At 41.6% G+C, this 22,202-nt stretch overlaps 1 protein-coding gene across 1 annotated transcript; it reads right to left on the reverse strand.

The window, feature by feature from the left end:
* Nucleotides 1-3,997: 3,997 nt before the first annotated feature.
* LOC138879885 (uncharacterized) lies at nt 3,998-5,977 on the reverse strand. The gene is made up of 4 exons (XM_070159528.1): nt 5,664-5,977; nt 5,030-5,255; nt 4,487-4,543; nt 3,998-4,387 (listed from the first exon to the last, which is right to left on the reverse strand). Exons 1-4 carry the CDS (start codon nt 5,975-5,977, stop codon nt 3,998-4,000), a joined length of 987 nt encoding a protein of 328 aa, XP_070015629.1.
* Nucleotides 5,978-22,202: the final 16,225 nt, after the last annotated feature.

The following is a 22,202-nucleotide window of genomic DNA, read 5'->3' on the forward strand; positions in this document are numbered from 1 at the left end:
CCTCACGTCCGAAACAGAAAACAAAAGATCACCATCGTCTTCCTCCCTTCCTCAAGACCGAAAACCCTAGCGGAACCCTACTGACCCAAACCAGCGAAACCACCTCCTTCCTCACCCAAACCAATAGAAAACCCTACTCCAATACCAAACAGGCCCGTCACCGTCCCCTCGACTTTGCTGTCGCCACCAGCTTCGTCGCACCCCCCGTCCAGCAAAACCACCAAACCAGTCGCCCTCACGTCCAAAAACCAGCTCAACACCACCACCAAACGTCACTGCCCCAAACAGCCTGTCGCACTCCCCTCGTCGACCACCGTCTGAACCAAACAACCCCACTCACCCAACGCCGGAACCACCATCGAACAACCCTTCCATCAGCTCGTTCACTAGTCCGGCAGCTTGCTCGACGCAGCTGCTTCCGCCTCCTGCTTTGCCCCCTTCCAGCCTCATCGACCACTACCCGAACGACCTTCCATAGCTCCTCCTTCTTCGCATCCAAACGACCCCTTTCTGTTGCATTTCTCGAGCCAACCTGCTGCGTCGAAAAATCCAGCAGCAGCTAACCTCTCGAAAGATCCAGCAGCAGCAACAGTTTTTGGCCAAGCTTTCTATTTCATCGAGGTCGTCTTTGGTTCGTCGAGGTCCGGTACGTCGAGGTTGTTTGTCCGAGGTTGGTTGTTGAGTTTGCTGCAGAGTTTTGGTCCATGGCTCTATGCGTTTCTGTTTATTCAGGTTAGTAAGCCTCGATGTATTGGGTAAAGAAATTTTACGTTCAATGTTCGAAGTTGCAATATATCGATTGATATGATAATTTTCTGCTTATGTTTCACCGTATGCATTTTAGTTCATTTTTGTGTTATGTTATTATCGTTTACTTGATGTCATTTGATTTAGTTGTATTAGTAGTCCTAAGACACAGTTTGACGTTGATTCGCTCGTCCCTTCATTGTCTTAGTTTATTTGGACAAAATTAATATTAGCACCTGTTGTTACTACGCCCGAAACACTCATTCGCCTAACTTCTTTTATTAAATCTTGACAAGTTATGAGATTTTAGTTGTACAGAGGCCGTAAGTTTTAGTATTGTTAAAGACGTAAAAATGGCATCCTTTTAAAAATATAAAAAAAAATAATAATAAAGAATAAAATGAGACGAGCCTCACCGAATAAAAGGGACAAATTGCGAGGCCCTCACAAAATATATGTATTAAATACTTAGATTCCGGGATGGGCCGTTTAACAAATTTCACGGCCCTCCCCAAAAATAATAATGCGTTGGTTGCTTTAGGCGCGTCTTAATAATGTATCTCCCTAAACTCGGGTGCACATTTATGTGACCCAAATCCAAATCTCAATGGAATCGAAATGGGTCTCTAATCACGGGTACATTGACTGTGACGTGGTATGAGATGCATTTCCATGACGTTGCAAATTCTTTTTTAATGAATGAGACGAGCCTCGCCAAATAAAAATGCAAATTGCGGGGCCCTCAATAATTAGTCATAATAAATACTTAGAATTTGGGATGGGCCGTTTAGTGAAGTTCACTACCTTCCCTAAAGATAATAACGCGTTAGCCTCTTTAGACGCGATTTAATTAAATTACTTTCTTAAACTCGGGTGCGCATTTCATGCGACCCAAATCCAAATCCTAAAACATCAAATAAAATATGTTTCGGATTGTGGGTGCATTTCATGTGACACAGTCCAAAGATATGTTTTAAGCGATGTTCACATTCCTAAAAAATAATGATAATAAAGCGGTAAAAGATAAAATTTGCACATGGTTCATAATTGTATTAAAAATCAGATAATCAAGCCAAATATAACAGTTGAGCGACCGTGCTAGAACCACGGAACTCGGGAATGCCTAACACCTTCTCCCGGGTTAACAGAATTCCTTATCCAGATTTCTGGTACGCAGACTATAATATGGAGTCATTCTTTTCCTCGATTCGGGATTAAAATTGGTGACTTGGGACACCCTAAATCTCCCAAGTGGCGACTCTGAAATAAATAAACAAATCCCATTTCGATTGTCCTTTAATTGGAAAAAACTCCCCCTGCGCCCCCGCGGGTGCGGAAAAAGGAGGTGTGACAAGGATCATCAAAGAGGAATTCCATTTCTCGCCTTCGAATTTCTTCATACATTTCCTCCTGTTCCACGCGGAGGTCTGCCCGGTCAATTTGCAACTCCTGAATGAAGTTCTTATCAGCCTTGGCATTAAAATCATCCTCCGCTCGTTCCGATTCAAACCTGGACTCGTCATATGTCGGTTGTTGGGATGTGCCCGCCCCTCTCTTTTGCTTTTTACGGGCCATAATACCTGCAATGAGTCAGGAAAATTCATAACCATCAAATTCATCCTAATTAGTGCCCGTCAGATGGGTACTCAGACTTCTCCACCCGATGGCACCAAAACACCATCCCCATTGAGTTCATCTTGGCAGACTAGCCACACAAGCAAGGTAGGGAAGGTTACAATCTCCATAGAGGCCTCACAACAGAACTACGTACAACATTCGGCCTACACCACCCCACACTACTCCTGCACATATTATCAAACAGTGACAACACCCCCAATCACCAAGTATAACACCCCCTAATTAGGAGTGGGTATAACCCGCCCCATAGTATCACAAAAACTCCAATATTTTGACCCACATAGTGCATAATACAACTACACCCCAAAAAATGATTTCTAGGCTAAAACATCATAAACACCATGAAGGCCTACACACTATGATACCAAACAATTTCACAACAGTACCATACCACAATAAAAACCATGAAAGAAAGCAAAAATTGACAAAAGTTATACTAACCCTACCTAGGGTTAAACTAAATACAATTATGCTAAATTATACTAAGTTAGAAGATGAAATAGAGAGAGAGAAAGAGCAACTTACTTGTTTGGTTGAGGGAAAGTGGATGAAGAAGGTGGATAGTAGGGGAGGATGATAATGGAGTGATGTGAAGATGAGAAGAGAAGAGAGAAGATAGAGAGAAGTGGGAAAGAAATTAGAGAGAAGGGAGTGAGAGGGGTGTTTAGCTGAAGCTGGGCGAATTGGGGGGGGGGGTTAGTGGTAGGTGGGGGGTATTTTGGGTAAAAGGTGAAAAGAGAAAAAATTTAAAACGAAAAACTTACCTGGACCTCATCTGCGTCTGCCGCGGTTCTGCCGCGGTCGCGGTAGGACCGCGGTAGACCAAGTTCAGAGGGTCTCCCTGGCCGCGGTTGTACCGCGATCGCGGTGTAACCGCGATGGCCTGGGTTCAGAGCAGGGTCAGTACCGCGGTTTGACCATGGTCTGACCGCGTCTCTGATTTTGATGTTTTTTTTATTTATTTATTTTTATTTTAGGGAGAGTTACACTTACAACAATTTCATGGGTTGCCTCCCATGCAGCGCCTGATTTAACATCGCGGCACGACCCAGATGAGTGCAGTTAAAGCTTGCTCGACCTCCCCGGTTCAGTCAACTACAGTTGAGACCCTTCCTTGGGCTCGCTCATACCCACATACAACTTCAATCTCTGACCATTGACTCTAAATGTACGAGAGTCATTCTCAGTGGCGACGTCAACTGCTCCTAACTGGAAAACTTCAACTACTCGAAATGGTCCAGACCATCGTGACTTCAGCTTACCCGGGAACAACCTCAGTTTTGAGTTGTATAGCAGTACCATGTCCCCAGGATTGAAATTTCGCTCAACAATGTTCTGATCGTGTAGCCTCTTCATTCTCTCTTTGTACAACCTTGTGCTCTCAAAAGCAAGATACCGGAACTCCTCGAGCTCATGCAATTTTGTGACTCTTGACGTGCCCGCAGCTTCCATGTCTAAGTTTAGTTGTTTGATTGCCCACCACGCTTTATGCTCGAGTTCTACAGGTAAGTGACAGGCCTTCCCAAACACTAACTTGTATGGTGACATACCAATTGGTGTCTTGAAAGCTGTTCTGTAGGCCCAGAGTGCATCATCTAGCTTCCTTGCCCAATCAGTTCTTGTGGCGTTCACAGTTTTCGTTAACACACTCTACCTCAACTTGTCCACTAGTTTGCGGGTGGTATGGAGTAGCCACCTTGTGGCGCACATCGTATTTTATAAGCAACTTCTCGAAGGCTCTATTGTAGAAGTGAGTGCCTCCGTCGCTGATAATCGCTCGTGGTGTCCCGAAGCGGGTGAATATGTTCTTCTTTAGAAACCCCACCACCACTTTCGCATCATTGGTGGGCAATGCTACAGCTTCCACCCACTTGGACACATAGTCTACGGCAACAAGGATGTATTTATTACCATAAGAGCCGACGAAAGGACCCATGAAATCAATCCCCCAGACGTCGAACACTTCTATCTCCTGAATTGGGTTCATGGGCATCTCGTGGCGCTAAGAAATGTTCCCAGTGCATTGACATTCATTTCAACCCTTCACCCATAAGTGGTCATCTTTAAACACAGTCGGCCAGAAAAATCCGGCCTCTAGCACCTTTGTTGCTGTCCTGATCCCTCCAAAGTGTCCACCATAAGCCGATGGATGACAAGCCTGCAAAATAGAAGATTGTTCTATCTCGGAGACGCATCTACGGATCATGTTATCCAGGCATATTCGAAAGAGATAGGGCTTATCCCAATAGTACAAGCGGCTTTCACAAAAAAATCATTTCCTCTGGACCGATGAAAGGTCGTGAGGAACTATACCACTGGCCAGGTAATTGGCCAAGTCTGCATATCATGGCATTTCTTGATGAGTGGTGGCGAGCAGTTGCTCGTCCGGAAAAGTTTCCACAATTTCCTCAACTTCAATCGCATTTTCAGCTCCCTCAAGTTGTGATAGGTGATCAGCGACTTGATTCTCAGTGCCCTTGCGGTCACGTATTTCAAGATCGAACTCTTGCAGCAGCAACACCCAATGAATCAGGCGTGGCTTAGAGTCTTTCTTTTCTATTAAGTATCTAAGAACGGCATGGTCAGTGTAGACGATTATCTTTGATCCTATCAGGTAGGATCAGAACTTATCGACTGCGAACACCACAACTAGCATCTCCTTTTCAGTCACCGTATAGTTCAACTGGGCTCCACTCAGCGTTCTGCTGGCATAGTAGATAGGGTGCATCAATTTGTCCTTCCGCTGGCCCAGCACTGCCCCCATTGCGTGGTCATTAGCATCACACATTAGTTCGAATGGTTGCTCCCAGTTGGGGGCAACAATGATGGGTGCTATGACCAGCCTCTGCTTCAACTCCTCAAACGCTACCCTGCAATCATCAGAAAATACAAACGGGTGATCTTTCTCTAATAACTTACAGAGGGGTTTGGTGATTTTGGAGAAGTTTTTTATGAACCGCCGGTAGAAACCGGCATGTCCAAGAAAACTTCTGATTGCTTTGACCGAAGTTGGTGGAGGCAGCTTTGCTATTACATCAACCTTTGCTCGATCTACTTCTATTCCCTTGCTTGACACTCGGTGCCCCAAGACTATGCCTTCTTGTACCATGAAATGGCACTTCTCCTAGTTCAGCACCAGATTAGTCTCGATGCACCGTTTCAGCACACACGTCAAATTCACCAAGCACTCATCAAATGAACTCCCCACCACTGAGAAGTCATCCATGAACACCTCCATTATATCCTCAACCATGTCAGTGAATATGACCATCATGCACCGTTGGAATGTGGTGGGTGCATTGCATAGGCCAAAGGGCATCCTCCTAAAGGCATAAATGCCATAAGGGCATGTGAAAGAGGTCTTCTCTCGGTCCTCAGGTGCAATGGAAATCTGATTGTACCCTGAGTACCCATCCAGAAAACAAAAGTGTGACCTCCCTGCCAATCTATCCAGCATCTGATCGATGAAGGGAAGTGGGAAGTGGTCTTTCCGGGTGGCTAGATTCAACTTTCGATAATCCATGCAAATTCTCCAGCCTGTGATGGTTCTCGTTGAGATTAGTTCATTGTTGTCATTCTTCACAACCGTCATGCCACCCTTCTTAGGCACATATTAAACTGGGCTAACCCAGCTGCTGTCAGAGATTGGGAAAATGATTCCCGCATCTAACCACTTTATCACCTCCTTCTTCACCACTTCCTTCATATTTGGGTTCAGCCTCCTCTGATGTTCCCTGGAAGGTTTGTGCCCCTCTTCCAGCAGAATCTTATGCATGCAGTAAGCGGGGCTGATCCCCTTGATGTCTGCCATGGTCCACCCAATGACAGTTTTGCACTCCTTCAATACCTGTAGAAGCTGTTGGACCTGCACATCTAACAAACCAGATGAGATAATAACAGGTAGAGTGGAGTCGGGTCCCAGAAATTCATACCTGAGGTGGGTTGGCAGTGGCTTTAGTTCCAGCTTCGGTGGTTCTTCAATGGATGGCTTAGCTGGAGGAGTTTCTCTCTTTCCTAAGTGTAGGGGCTCGAACTCTAGTTCTCTATCCCAGAACCCTCTACCTTCCAATGCCAACACCCATTCTGCCAAGTCCTCACCGTTCACTTCCTCCAAATTCGTCAAACATGCAGCGAGGGTATCCTTAATCGTCAACACATCATCATCAGACTGTACGATTACATCCACGGCATCAATAAGAGAGCAATTTGCAAACTCACTTGGGCGCCTCATAGATTTCTGCACATTTAATATGATCTCTTCGTCATTGAGCCTCATCTTAAGCTCCCCGGTCTCACAATCAATAAGAGCTCTCCCTGTGGCCAAGAAAGGTCTTCCTAAGATGATAGGAATTTCTTCATCCACCTTGCAATCCAATATTACAAAATCTGTAGGGAACACGAATTTCCCCACCTGAATAAGTCCATCATCCAGGATCCTAAACGGACGCTTCACAGTCCGGTCAGCCAGCTGCAGCAACATAGAGGTGGGTCTAGCTCTCCTAATGCCCAACCTCTTGTAAATGACCAGGGGCATAAGATTAATGCTGGCCCCTAAATCACAGAGTGCTTTCGCAAAAGCAAAGTTTCCAATTGTACATGGAATAGTAAAACTCCCTGGATCAGAGAGCTTTTCAGCAACAAGTCTAGTTACCACTGCACTGCACGTCTGAGTAAGTGTCACCGTAGCCAAGTCTTGGAATCAAATTTCCGGGACATTAAGTCTTTCATCATTTTTGCGTATCCAGGCATCTCCTTTAAGGCTTCAATTAATGGAATATTTACTTGAATTTGCTTGAGCATCTCAAAGAACTTTTTGTACTGCTCATCCTTTTGATGCTTGGCTAACCTCTATGGAAATGGTGGAGGAGGGCTTTTCTTCCCAATCACTTGGGACTTTTCTTTCTCGGCTACTATCTCCACTACCGGCTCTTCAACTGTTTCAGCAACTTTCTCGGTCTCCTGCAGAGTATTCTTTTCTTCATGAGCAGGATGGACTGTCACATCTGTCAACCTTGTGTATTCATCAAGCTCAATGGTAACTGAATGACTGTCTCAGCCTGTATATTGTCACGAGCTCTCTCTTGCTCTTCGTCGAGATCCCTGCCGTTATGGAGACTCACCGCTATCAGCTGCTTCGGGCCCTGATCTTTAGGATTGATTTGGGTATCTGCAGGTAGCGTCCCTTGAGGACGATTGTTCAGAGACATTGAAATTTGGCCCACTTGCACTTCAATATTTTTGATAGCTGCGTCATGTGCATCTACTCTCTCGTTTATCTTCGCAGTGGACCCAATAACCTGCTGCATCATTGCTTCCAGTCTAGCAAACCCATCGTCCTGTCTTCCACCATGCAGCTGCTGAGGAGGGTGGTACCCCTGCTGCTAATTGTTGTACCCATGTGGTCTAGGATACGGTGCCATATTGTTGGGGGGTCTCATACCTCCCATGTTTCCGGCGTTATATTGTGGCTGAGGTGGTCTATACTGCTGCTGAGTCTGCTGACCCCAGTTCTGATTTCCCTGTCTCTGACCCCCATAGTTAGCAACATAGTTCATATCTTCAGGGTGCTGATGATGATGATCAAGCTTTGTATTCCAAGGATTACCAATTGGCTGACTAATGCAAGATGTGCACAGGCCCCCCATTGGTAGTATTTACTATGTGTACCTGCTGCTTCTGCCCTGATTCCTCCACCTTTTTGGTGAGGATGCTCATTTGTGTCAGGAGAGTCGCCATATTTTCAGCCATAGTATTTGAAGGATCAAGAGGCACGGAGTACACCACTGGAGTGATGGGTGCATTCATGAATGTCCATCCCGAATTCTGTGACATTTTATCTAGTAAACTCTGACCTTCACTCCATGTCTTGCTCAGGAATGCCCCACCAGCTGAGGCATCCATAATATTCTTCAACCCATCTGACAGTCCCATATAAAATCGTTGTCCTAACATCTGTTCTGGAATGCTATGATGTGGACACATAACCAACATTCCTTTGAACCTGCCCCATGTTTCATGCAGTGTCTCCATCGGTTTCTGCTTGAAGCTCACGATCTCATCAATTTGTTGGGCAGTTTTGTTGGGTGGATGAAACTTGTTATGAAACTGCTTGACTAACTCATCCCACGTTGCTATAGAATTTATGAGGAGTGAGTTTAGCCAAACCTGTGCAGCTCCTGTCACCGAGAATGGGAACAATAATAGCCTGATAGCCTCTGGAGTGACATTGGGCTGCCTCTGGGTCTTGCAGATTGATAGGAAGTTCTTCAGGTGTTGCTGAGGATCTTCAAGTTGTGTCCCAGAGAAGAGTCCCTTGTTTTGCAACAAGTGCAACATGTTATTTGTGATCTGGAACGACTCAGCTTGTATTGCGGGCACAACTATGGCAGTAGCCAAATTGTCAGATGTGGGTTATGCCCAGTCATACAGTGCACCTTCGGGCACCAGGGGTGCCTCTTCTCTGACATTCAAGTTGACTTTCTCATGCCTGCCATTTCTGTTGGGGTCGATTGCGTCTCCCATGTCAGTTTCGAATTTGTCTATTTGTTGAGTTGGTTGAAGTCTTCTGTTGGCACGGTTCAATGCCCTGAATATTTTCTCAGGGTCTGAGAGTCCTTCAAGTAGTTCTCCAATCCTGGTAGAGTTTCTAGGCATACACCTGTGCAACCAAGTCAACAACCGTCAAAAGTTTCAATCAAAAATTGGGTGTAGAGAAACTGCCTACACTAAGAATTTTTGTATTTCTATCAATGGTAATTGATAATTCCGTTAACTCCCCAGCAACGACGCCAAAATTTGGTCACGCCCAACTATGACTTATAAAAAGGACAATGCGGTCGTTGCAAATATAATCCGGTTTACAAGTCCGGAGTCGAATCCCACAGAGAGTTAACCTATCAATCACAATCTTTAGACTCACTAAACTCTTCAGAACTAGCTTCCCAAATGTTTGAATCACAAGTTGATGGTTTCTTTAGTAACTAAGATTGCAAGTAAATTAAACAGGCTGTAAACTAAAACGCTAAGGTTGTAAACAATGATGAGATAAAGCTAAGGTAAAGATTTCCCCTATTGATGGAATCCCTTCTGTTTATGCTTCATACAAATGTACCAACACTTCTCTATCAATCATGAACGCTCGTCTTACCATAAATCTCTCCCGAGTAATCACAGTAATATACTATTGCACTCTCCCGAGATACACTAGCTAGCTTTAATTAACACAGTTCACTTAAGATTGCACCCAAGGCTTCGTTATCCCTAATCCCGCCTTTAAACCCGCAGTTATAGATTCCTCTTATACTTTAGGAGTGGTGTTATTCAACAATAACCTAAATATGCACTCTCTCCCGAGTTATGCACACTAAATAGGCACAGCTAATTGAGGATCCTGTCAATTAACTACAACAAGAACATAGTTGAATAAATAAAGATTGAAACTAGCAATTTGTATTCACATAAACAAGAAGTTCATCCCCCAATAGGTTCCATCAAAACCTTAGACAAAAGATTTAGCTACTCATAACTATGGATAAACAAACTAAGATAAGATTCATCATAAACTAGCAATAGAAATCAAAGAAAAGAAGAAAGATGTTTTTGGGTGATCTCTCACAATGGTTTTTCTTCCTAAGAAACTCTAAAAATCAATACATGCCTCTCTTGGGCGAAGTCTAGTGTTTAAAATAGGGTTTTGAGCTAAAAATCCCGTGTTTTGCACTTTAGTCCCTAAAATTTCCGCCTCCTGCCGCGGTCGCAGTGGCACCGCGACCAAACAGCTCCTCTGATTCTCCTTCTGTCCACGAGCATCCGTCACCGCGGTTCTGCCGCGGTTGCAGTGGAACCGCGGCAGAGTCATTTTTCTGATTCTTCAGCCTGTTTTTGCCTGGTTCACTTGGGATATTTCACGGTTGGCCTCTCTTTCTTCATTTTTTTTTTGACTCCAAAAGTGCTCCCTAGCCTTCCCTAGTCATATATAACCTGCAAATCATGAAAAGCACTAATAGAGCATTTTGTTATCACTTTTATTATTAAAACTATGCAAGAAGGCGGTTATTTAGGGCCTGGATATAGTTAAATTCACCTATTATCAAAAATTACGTGTACCCAATGAGTATCCCGTCTAATCTCGAAGAAGTAGAGACGAGAGGTCGACTTCGACACTTGCTAGTAGTCCAATAGTAATATTATTAATGCGATGAATCACGGATTTATTAAGAACAACAGTAAATTCAAATAAGTCACGAAACAGGTAAGAGTTCCTTTTTATTAAAAGTCTCCGGATTCATAATCCATTAATTAACAATTATCTCAAGTCGGGGAGAGCAAATATCAATATCAATAATTCTCAAGGCAAGAAATACAAGCATGTACAAACTATGCTGAGGTCGTACGGCCCGATCCAATAATATTTAAACTGTACACTGCCAGAGGATCGAATGACGCGAACCATAGATGCATCTATTTAATCTACCGAGGCGTTCGGCTCATTCCGAAATTAAACACATACAGATAATCAATCAAGAAGTCAACAGGGAACAATTATCCAAAGAAAGCCAATTCTCTTTTAACAATTTTATAAAAAAAATGAAGTTTAATCCTTTTAGAAATTCATTTACCAATTCGATAGGATTTAAGCAATTCATCTGTCAACAAGGTTACAAATATCCCAAGTATAACATGCTTTTGGATACTAGACTACCCGGACATACACATAATAGTAGCTACGCACGGACTCTTGTCACCTCGTGCATACGTAGCCCCTACAAGTAGGAGCACTTAACCAATTATTTCACCTATGGGGACAATTTCCTCTTACAAGGTTAGAAAAGAGACTCACCTCGCTCCGAATATCCATAACCGACATTCCACGCTCTTCCGAAGACTCGAATCGATGCATAATGCTATAAAACTAGCCAATAATTATGCAAATCCATTAATATATGTTCAATTACTCATTACAATCCAATTTATAATAATTCCTAACCCCGATCGAAAAGTTGACAAAATTGCCCTCAGGCCCACGTGGTCGGATTCCGAAATTTTTCGAAGATAAAGTTTACCCATGAACTCACAAACTCAAATATATGATTTTCTCCTAATTTTATACCCAAAATCGTGGTCAAATCCAAGAATATCAATTTTTCAGGTTTTCCCTCAAACCCCAAGTTTCGACAAATTTTCATGCTCAAATCCGTAACAAAACCATGTATTCAATGTCTAATGAACGGGAACAACTTACCTTGACATAGATGAAGAAAATCTCTCTTCCGAAAGCTCCAAAATCGTCAAACCCGAAGTGAAAATGTGTGGAAATGAACCAAAATTCGATTTTTAAAGAGAGCTCACTGCCTCCAGTCCTTTCGCACCTGCAGTCTCTTGACCGCTTATGTGGTCCCGCAGGTGCGGACCAATTGCCGCTTCTGCGGTCCGGGGCTCCCAGCCCATTTCCGCTTCTGCGGTCCTTCTTCTACAGGTGCGGTCCCGCATCTGCGGTGACCTGACCGCATCTGCGGTCCCAGCCTTCACCCTTCACCACCGCATCTGCACCCATTTGGCTGTTTCTGCGGCTCCGTACCTGCGGCCAAAACTTCGCAGGTGCGGTTATACCAAATATCAACTGCTTCAGCTATTCCTTCCAAACCCGATTCAATCCGTTAACCACCCGAAATTCACCCGGGGCCGCCGGGATCCCAACCAATCATACCAACCAGTCCCAAAACATATTACGGACTTGATCGAGGCCTCAAATCATATCAAATAACGCTAAAATCATGAATCGACCCCTAATCCAAGCTTAAGGAACTTTAGAATTTAAACTTCTACATTCGATGACGAAACTTATCAAATCACGTCCGATTGACCTCAAATTTTGCACACAAGTCATATTTGACATTATGGACTTACTCCAACTTCCGGAATTGGAATTCGACCCCGATATCTAAAAGTCAAACTCTAGGTCAAACTTCTCAAAAACCTTCAAATTTCTATCTTTAGCCAAATAAGTTCAAAATGACCTACGGACCTCTGAATTCACTTTCGATCACGCTCCCAATACCAGAATCACTATACGGATCTAATCCGACACTCAGAATCTCAAACGGACATTGATAACCCTGAAATGCACTTCAATCCATACTTATGAGATTCTTCCAAAAATACTAACTTCCACAATAGACGCCGAAACGTTCCTGGGTCTTCCAAAACCCAGTCCGGACATACGTCCAAGTCTGAAATCATCATACGAACCTGCTGGAACCTTCGAATCCCGATTTCGAGGTCGTTTACTCAAAAATCCAACCTTAGTCAATTCTTTCAACTTAAAGCTTCCGAAATGAGGATTCTTTTTCCAAATCGACTCCAAACTTCCCAGAATTCGATTTCGACCATTTTGCACAAGTCATAATACCTGAAGTGAAGCTGCTCATGGCCTCAAACTGCTGAACGACGCGTTAGAGCTCAAAACGACTGGTCGGGTCGTTACATTTTCTCTCACTTAAACATACGTTCGTCCTCGAACGTACTAAGAACTACGCTGGGGTTGCCCGAAATCACTGTTTAACACCTCGAGCACCTACTCGGGCTGCCACAACTAGTTGGGCACCCTAGCTCGATCAATCTGAAGATACCCTTTTTCACTTAGGCAAATAAGCCTTAGAGCCCAATTCTAACATCCGAAATTCTCTGCTAGGCCTGTTTCCAACATGCGATCACCGTATCAATAACTACCCCCAGCACCAAAACATGACTGCATACCTTACCTGAATTCACACCTTGCACCACTTTACTTACAGAACCACAATAACATTCTCTGATCCAATTAGTCGAAATTCCACGAATTTGATGCTCCCATTGCACCTCATGATCTACATAGGTCTTGCTCTAACTCTTACAATACCGCCAAGACGGAAGAGGTGTGTAGAAATTCTTACCCAACTGCCGAATCAACAATCATTGTGTCTATACTCCTGACAAGAACCATCACCTCATTCTGAACCAAATAATGGTCTTAGCTCCTTAATATACTTCATATAATCAGATTGCACTGATCCTAAATCCAATGATCTCGTCTCACCCAGTACGAACCGCTCAGGCAATAAGCCACCCCGGACATGATCAAAAGTCTCATATGATGCCACAATGTGCCAATAGGCTATGAACTTGAACGTGCCAAAAGGAAAACGAACTCTGGAAGGAACTACTCAACTCACGCACTAATATGGACTTTCCTTAGAAAATAGGAAACAATGCATACAAAAATAGCATATAGAAAACTGTACTCAACATCACACTGTTGCGCCGTGCAACCTGATCCAAATAACATACCCATGGCGGCATGCCACCCAATCCACACATAGAATTCACATAAAGAGATATACATAGAGCTAAATTGCTCATCACAACAAAATACCAAAATCAGTCATAAGCACGCTAAGTGCATAATACCATCCCTGGGGAAACATATAGCGCTATACGCTACAAACTCAAGCACAACTGAGGTGCGATATACGATCTGAATCTCAAGAGCCATTCTGCTTATATAACATCATCTCTACGCGGGACCTTAACACATAAGAAATTCACCAAGCCGTCTCACAACTCACACGACGCAATATATCATTACATGAAATAGTTGACGATGAGATAATACCCTGACTACTCTTCAAAAAGCAGCACATTGCTGAAATGAACACATCTGGCCTAATATAGAGCCCATATTCACATTTAAATCCATCCACGGACCTCAAGCTGATTCTGATCGCACTGAACTAGGCTAATAACCTTTCAAAGGTCCATAATCACCCCCTTTTTTTCATAACACACAAGAACAACCATCATAACCGGAGTAGTCCTCCACAGTCCACAATCCAATAACCGAGTGCCCTCCAGGCATCAATTCTCAAATTAGTAATATTACCACGATCTTCATACTTGCTTTAAATCTTGAATAAATCAAGTGACTACATGTCACACTTATACAATCTTCCCGTGAGATACGCTCCCACGACCTTCCACACTAGATAACGAGTTTGCACATCTATACCACCGGTCATACTAATGTTGTAAAGCATATCAAGAATCCTTAACCAGGATGCAAATCCTTTTTCACAAAAACACCGATCTCAGGTGACGCTGAAGACAATACTAACTTACTTTAAACATCAAAACTCCTTTCCTGCTCATCCGAGCTCGTGACATTCTTGCCAATACTAAACTGCAACCTTGATCCTCACTTCAAATTCCATACCACTCACTGCACCCATCATGCCAATATATGATAGGACACGATTTTCATCATCACTCCGGAACCACTAACAGATCAACACTTCATCATATAAAAACTTTTCACTTAACTCACTTCAGGAGAACCATATCAACACACAGATGAATTCTCATAATCGTAGAATATGCAAATATCTAAGTAGTGGGCTAAGCCACCATAGCCCTTCCGGGATCTACCTACACATACAGGCCATAACAGTAGAATACTTCTGAATAATATCAATTACGGCGGCCGACTGGCCTTACACGTACTGTCACAAATCACTTGCATAACTTGGTCCCACTGCAGGAACTGATCACTACCACCAATATGCCAATCCAACTATGGCTAACCAATATATCTTCTTTCCAATTTATCCTTGATTGCCTTATAAATAATAATAACTCCATTCAACACATACACACTCTATCCGCACTCACCAAGTGATCTTGAATCACGAGACCATGCTGTCTCAAATCCCACAAACCATTTCATACCTCCCAAATGCTACACTGCAAATCAAAACATCATAGAACATTCTGGGCCTCTTCTCATAAGCTGCTACAAAGCTTGATTCTTAACCGAACCTATAGGCTCGAAATTATTAGGCACTACACTTTGCCCCTTTGAATCCACTAGGACCATTGTTGAGAGCCACCTGCTCTCCCCGAATATAATCGATTCCATGAACCTTCTAGCACATGAATACCCTCTCGGCGAAGCACCCGGCAGAATCACTCCCCTTGAAACCTGCATCTATACAAGGCATAAATCCTGAATCCTTCCCCAAGTCTGAACGTGAGCCAATAAGGCCAACCATAGCACACCTTTAACAATTCCTTTGCTCAAATTACCACTTATGTTCTTTTCCCATAGCTGAAATAACCCATTTATATGCTAACAACCAGAAACGTCACAAGTAGTTAACCATGCAACCCAATCATAGGCGGTGGGACTCTCCCACTTAGCTCGAAGCCAATATTACACAACTCTAGAATTCACCAGGATTCTTTATCTCTTATTGACATAACCTTGCGCAATCAACCGCCAAAATTCTCGGAATCATTCTGTAAAACCCCTTTTTATACTCTGAATCATCAAACATATTCACACGACCGATCTCTTTGCTGTATAACCAATAGAATTTTTTGCAAAAGCCTCGCCAACCACACAACCGCTAACCTGCTCATAGGGAATAACCCACCTGTGGAAATCACTTCCCGACATCTTCCAACATTGCTGCACGAGGTACAATCACTACAATATCAATAACCCATCCTGAGTCCAAGCTCACTCTCTAGCTGCACAAGTCCATTCACCCCTCGTGGACATCAATTAAATAAGCGGCAACATCCTTCCAATTCAAAGTTATGTTGTATCCTTCTTCATTTCAAGCAGCTCCTTCCCGTTATATCAAATCTCCTGCCGCATAATAGCCCATACTTCAAATTAAATCCGTAGACCCCAATCACCAATCACTAAAATTCCCAAATCATTCCACACTATCCTTAAGGTGGGTGGTCATCCTACCATCAAGCCCATATGCAACTCCGCCACTCTCCCACTTTGGCGGAACTCACCCCTTTAATCGACTACTCGACCTTTGCTTCTTATACTTGGCCTTCTAGAAATTTTAACCACCGCCAGACACTCCCCACATGTCCTTCCTTATACCTTACTGCTCAGTTGTTGCCTCAAATAAAATCCATCTTCGTAGCACTTGAACCCACAAATTGCTACTAACATTAAACCTTTCCGAAGATCATCTTTCTTTATCGAGCCGCTAACATTAGGAACACCAATTCAATCCTGAACAACCGCACCCCGCAATATCTTACAGTCATTTATCCAATATTATTTCACAATATCTTACCCCAAAGGAAAATTGTAGAAGACCATAACACCTGTGAACTTAACATATACAATCGAGGACGACGATACTACATCGCAGATGAAAATTCTACCACGCTCAAAAATACCAAGTCTCGTTACTCCATCACCCCAAATCTGGACATCCGTAGGCCAATCGCTTTTCCTCTGCTGGAAATGAAATATCAGATCTCTGAATCTTGCACTGAGTATACTTCCTGTCAATTCATTCACCACCCCAACACATAGGCAAGTATCCAACCATCAAGTCAATACTGTGCGATAACCACTCGCGCGCACCATAGAAACCTGTGCATAGCCTCCAAGCTCTTAGAAGCACAACTACTGAGTCGAAACGATAGAAAAATCCTTCTGCAAGGCGATGACAATAGCCCAACCAACTATACCGGGAGGAACATGCCGCACCACATCTGTAGCACCATTACAATTCTTTAATTCTTGATTTATAACATGCGGTTCGTGTCGCGTAAGATTGAGTAGGAAGGAAACAAGGGCATAAGCTTCAAGGAATCAAACTGCACGATGAGGAATCAAGAAGGGAAGTACTCCTAACAGCCTTGTATCCTCTCAAAGATAAGTACAGACGTCTCCATACCAATCCACAAGACTCTACTAGACTCGCTCATGACTCGTGAGACCTAAGGAAACCTAGTTCTTTGATACCATGTTGTCACGACCCAAAATCCACTAAGGGTCGTGATGGCGCCGGACACCGCTGTCAGGCAAGCCAACCAAAATACTTAATTAAATTCTCGTTTTAATAATTTTAAAAACTATGATTTTCCTTCAATTTTACCAGTACAAGATAATCATTTCAAATCGAATATGAATGTTAAGTAGTTAATACAAGATACCCCATAATCATCCCAGAACCCGGTGTCACAAGTACATGAGCATTTACTAGGGAATGACGTAAAATATAGTAACTGTCTGGAATACAAGTGGACAGAAATGAAAATACAGTACAATACTCTGAAGGAGACTTTGCTGGCTGCAGGTCGTCTCGATAATTGCAGCTCACCTAAGTCTCCATATCAACCACGCCGCTATGCCACTAAGCCACATATGAACCTGTGCAACAAAAATGCATAGCAAGTGTAGTATGAACACGAAAACAATATGTACCCAATGAGTATCCCGTCTAATCTCGAAGAAGTAGAGACGAGAGGTCGACTTCGACACTTGCTAGTAGTCCAATAGTAATATTATTAATGCGATGAATCACGAATTTATTAAGAACAACAGTAAATTCAAATAAGTCACGAAACAGGTAAGAGTTCCTTTTTATTAAAAGTCTCCGGATTCATAATCCATTAATTAACAATTATCTCAAGTCGGGGAGAGAAAATATCAATATCAATAACTCTCAAGGCAAGCAATACAAGCATGCGCAAACCCGGATCGAAAAGTTGACAAAATTGCCCTCGGGCCCACGTGGTCGGATTCCAAAATTTTTTGAAGATAAAGTTTACCCATGAACTCACAAACTCAAATATATGATTTTCTCCTAATTTTATACCCAAAATCGTGGTCAAATCCAAGAATATCAATTTTTTAGGTTTTCCCTCAAACCCCAAGTTTCGACGAATTTTCATGCTCAAATCCATAACAAAACAATGTATTTAACGTCTAATGAGCGGGAACAACTTACCTTGACATAGATGAAGAAAATCTCTCTTCCGAAAGCTCTAAAATCGTCCAACCCGAAGTAAAAATGGGTGGAAATGAACCAAAACTTGATTTTTAAAGAGTTCTCCTCACCTGTGTCCAAAACTTTACAGGTGCGGTTATACAAGATATCAGCTGCTTGAGCTATTCTTTCCAACCCCAATTCAATCTGTTAACCACCCAGAATTCACCCGAGGCCCCCGGGACCCCAACCAATCATACCAACCAGTCCCAAACCACATTACGGACTTTCTCGAGGCCTCAAATCATATCGAATAATGCTAAAATCATGAATCGACCCCCAATCCAAGCTTAAGGAACTTTAGAATTTCAAACTTCTACATTCGATGACGAAATCTATCAAATCACGTCCGATTGACCTCAAATTTTGCACACAATTCATATTTGACATTAAGGACCTATTCCAACTTCTAGAATTAGAATCCGACCCTGATATCAAAAAGTCAAACTCTCAGTCAAACTTCTCAAAAACCTTCAAATTTCTATCTTTAGTCAAATGACTTCAAAATGACCTACGGACCTCCGAATTCACTTTCGATCGCGCTCCCAATACCAGAATTACCATACGGAGCTATTCCCAGACTCAGAATCTTAAATGGACATTGATAACCCTGAAATGCACTTCAATCCAGACTTATGAGATTCTTCCAAAAATGATAACTTCCACAATAGGTGCCGAAATGTTCCTGGGTCTTCCAAAACCCAGTCTGGGCATAGTCCAAAATCATCATACGAACCTACTGGAACCTTCGAATCCCGATTCCGAGGTCGTTTACTCAAAAATCTAACCTTAGTCAATTCTTTCAACTTAAAGCTTCCGAAATGAGAATTTTCTTTCTAAATCGACTCCGAACTTCCTGGAATTCAATTTCGACCATGCGCACAAGTCATAATACCTGAAGTGAAGCTGCTCATGGCCTCAAACTGCTAAACAACGCGCTAGAGTTCAAAACGACCGGTCAGGTTGCTACAAATACTTTCGGGGAGTCAAAGGAGATTTTCCTTAGGTCCCAAGATTCTTTATCACAAATATCCTTAATTTTTAAACTATTTTCATTAATAGTTAAGGGGCCTATAATATTACTTCAAAGGTTGGTAATATTTGGTATCCAGTTTGTGTCCCAGACATTCATATTTGAATGTTAGTTTATTGACAACCTAATGCCCTTATTACAAACAGTCCATCCTTTAAGGAGATTGTTCCAAGTGTTTGAAAAGCCATTTGTTCTTCTACTTTTCCCATATATATACTAATAAGACCTTTAGCCCAAAGAGAGGATGGATTATTTAGAATTCTCCATGCAAGGCTAGTTAGTAGGGCTAAGTTTTTTGACTTAACTTTCTTAATACCTAGGCCATTGTACTAGTAACCATGTTCCACCCAATTAGGTGAAACTTTTTCTTTTCCCTCGTAGTTCCCCAAAGGAAGTCTCTTTGTATTTTGTCTATTTCTTTTAGGGTTTTGATTGGTAGGAGAGATATTTGCATCAGGTGATTTGGAATGGTATTGAGAGTAGAGGCTACTAAGGTATAAGGTATATCTACATGTCATACTTAACCACCAATCATTCCAATTGTTTAATTTTGCACGCATTTTATCAATTAAAGGTTGATAATCCTTGTGCTTAGGGTTGCTGTTAAGAATGTGAAAGCCTAAGTTTGTGCCAAAAATGCCACTAATTTTAATGTCAAAGATCTTTATAGCCAGGACTTTGGTAGGTTCTTTGAAGCTCTTTGACACAATTAATTTGATTTTTTTTTGTTGATATTTAATCCATAGAGGCAACAAAAACTCTCCATGCTTCTCCAAATTGTTCTAATTGTGTTTGTATTGTCTTGGCCCATTAGGGTGAGGTCATTAGCGAAGAACAAGTGTGATAAGGGGGGAACCTAGGATTTAGTTTAATAGGATCCCAATTACTTGTATTTACTTGGTTATCAATATTTTTGGAAAGCATATCCATGCATAATATGAATATGTAAGGAGATTTGGGGTCACCTTGTCTAATACCCCTTGTGGGACGAAATTCTTTTATTTTGGTACTATTTGCCAGGATGGAGATGGTACTTGTAGTAATGTAGTTAAGAATTAGGGCTGATATGTTAGGAGGGAAATTAAATATTTTTTAGTGTTCTATAGATATAAGACCATTAAATTCGTCGAATGTTTTTTCTAGATCAAGCTTTAGTATTAAACTTTCCCTTTCTTTGGCGGAGTTAAACCTTTTTAAAACCTCTTGAATAATAATGACATTATTACTAGCCCGAGTATTTTTTAGGAAGCTAGCTTGTTGAATATTAATTAGGTATTGTAGATAAGGCTTGATTCGATTGGCAATAATTTTGGTTACAATCTTGTTAATTGTGTTGCACGGGCTAATAGGCCTAAAAATTTTCAAGTTATTAGCATTGTTGAATTTTGGGATTAAGCATAGATATGTTTTGTTAATGTCATGGGGCATTATTTTGGTGTCAAAGATTTTTTGGCACAGATTTATGACCTTACTTCCTAGTATGCATCAATTTTTTTTGGAAAAAGAACAGATGTAACCCATACGGGCCGGGGCTTTGTAGGGTTTAAAGGAGAAAACAACTTTCCTTATCTTATGATTTCTTAAGGGTCTATCCAGGCTTGAAAGGTCAATTTTTGAGAAGCTAGCCTTGTCCTTTTAATAGTTAACCAGTTAGTTTTTTCGTGGAAGGTTGTAAAAATACTTGAGAAGTAATTTGTTATATGGTTCATTAGGGAGGTTTGGTCCTCAATCTAATTTTTTGAGCTATCTTTGAAGAAGACAATGTTATTCCTCCGTCTTCTATTGGTGGCTTTAATATGGAAAAATTTTATATTAGCATCCCGTCATTTAATCAATTAACCCTAGAGCGTAATTTCTAGTAGTCTTCTTTCATTTTTAGAATGGTGTTGTAGTCTTCAATGAAGGTTACTTCTAATTCTCTAAGGCAGTGACTAGTTGTATAGTTAGGAGAATTTTGTATCCATCAATTCTTTTCAATTTTTTTTAGCAAAAATATTGCCAAAGGTATTTTGTTTTCCATTCTAGAATATTATTTTGAAAAGACTCCATACCTCCTACTAAATCTTTATTTTCCCAGCTATGTGACACAATCCTAGGAAAATCCAGATGGGAGCACCAAAAAGTTTCTAATCTAAAGGGCCTATCATAACTAGTGTTAATTCTATTGTTAAGGTTAATGATAATAGGGTTATGGTCCGAGTAAATTTTGGGAAGGTGAGTTATGGTGACATAAGGAAAGGCTTGTAACCAATCTTCATTAGAGTAGACCCTATCTAATCTTTCCATGATTAGACCCTTTTTTTTTCTACGATGGTTGGATCATGTATATTTACAACCTTTAAAACTTAAGTCCACTAGGTTACAATAATTTAGGCAGTCTATTAGTGACTTAGCTCGTTTTTGGTTAATGATTCTACCACCCAATTTATCCCCGGAGTTCACTACTTCATTAAAGTCACCCTCAATTAACCAAGGTCCTTTGTAGTGATCATATATATTTCTAAGATTATTCCATAACATATGTCTAACTGTTATGTCATTGCTAACATAAATAGCACTAAATAACCGAGAGAGATTTTTGGGTTTTACCTCAATCAGTGCATGTATTGCCTGACCATTCCTAGTGAAGTTGTTGACAGTCACCACTTCATGATTCCACAAGATTACTAAACCATCTGCCCAATTACAGAAACCTCAATCATCTCAGCAAAGTGAAATTCTCAGAAGATATCTTAATCGTTGTAAATCAAACAATAATTCTAGAGTCAGAAATATTTACATGTATACATGAAAGTTTATAAGAATTTAACTATCGTGTTCGTTTAAAATATCTAGTTTTAGGGTACGCGCGATGCGCCTGTATCCTATCTATATAAATGAGTTAAATTTATAAATTATGTAAATATCAAAATAATATATTTAAATTATAAAATAAAATATAA

This window comes from Nicotiana sylvestris, chromosome 10 (assembly GCF_000393655.2).
Source record: "Nicotiana sylvestris chromosome 10, ASM39365v2, whole genome shotgun sequence".
NCBI classification, from domain to species: Eukaryota; Viridiplantae; Streptophyta; class Magnoliopsida; order Solanales; family Solanaceae; genus Nicotiana; species Nicotiana sylvestris.

Excerpts from the sequence above, each read along its gene's own strand:
- LOC138879885 (XM_070159528.1), bottom strand. The coding sequence starts at position 5,977 with ATGACGGTTGTGAAGAATGACAACAATGAACTAATCTCAACGAGAACC. Across the intron at positions 5,256-5,663 it reads GCACCCACCACATTCCAACG|GGTAGCGTTTGAGGAGTTGA; the intron begins GTGCATGATGGT and ends TGATGATTGCAG. Across the intron at positions 4,544-5,029 it reads AAAAGGAGATGCTAGTTGTG|GCTTGTCATCCATCGGCTTA; the intron begins GTGTTCGCAGTC and ends TCTATTTTGCAG.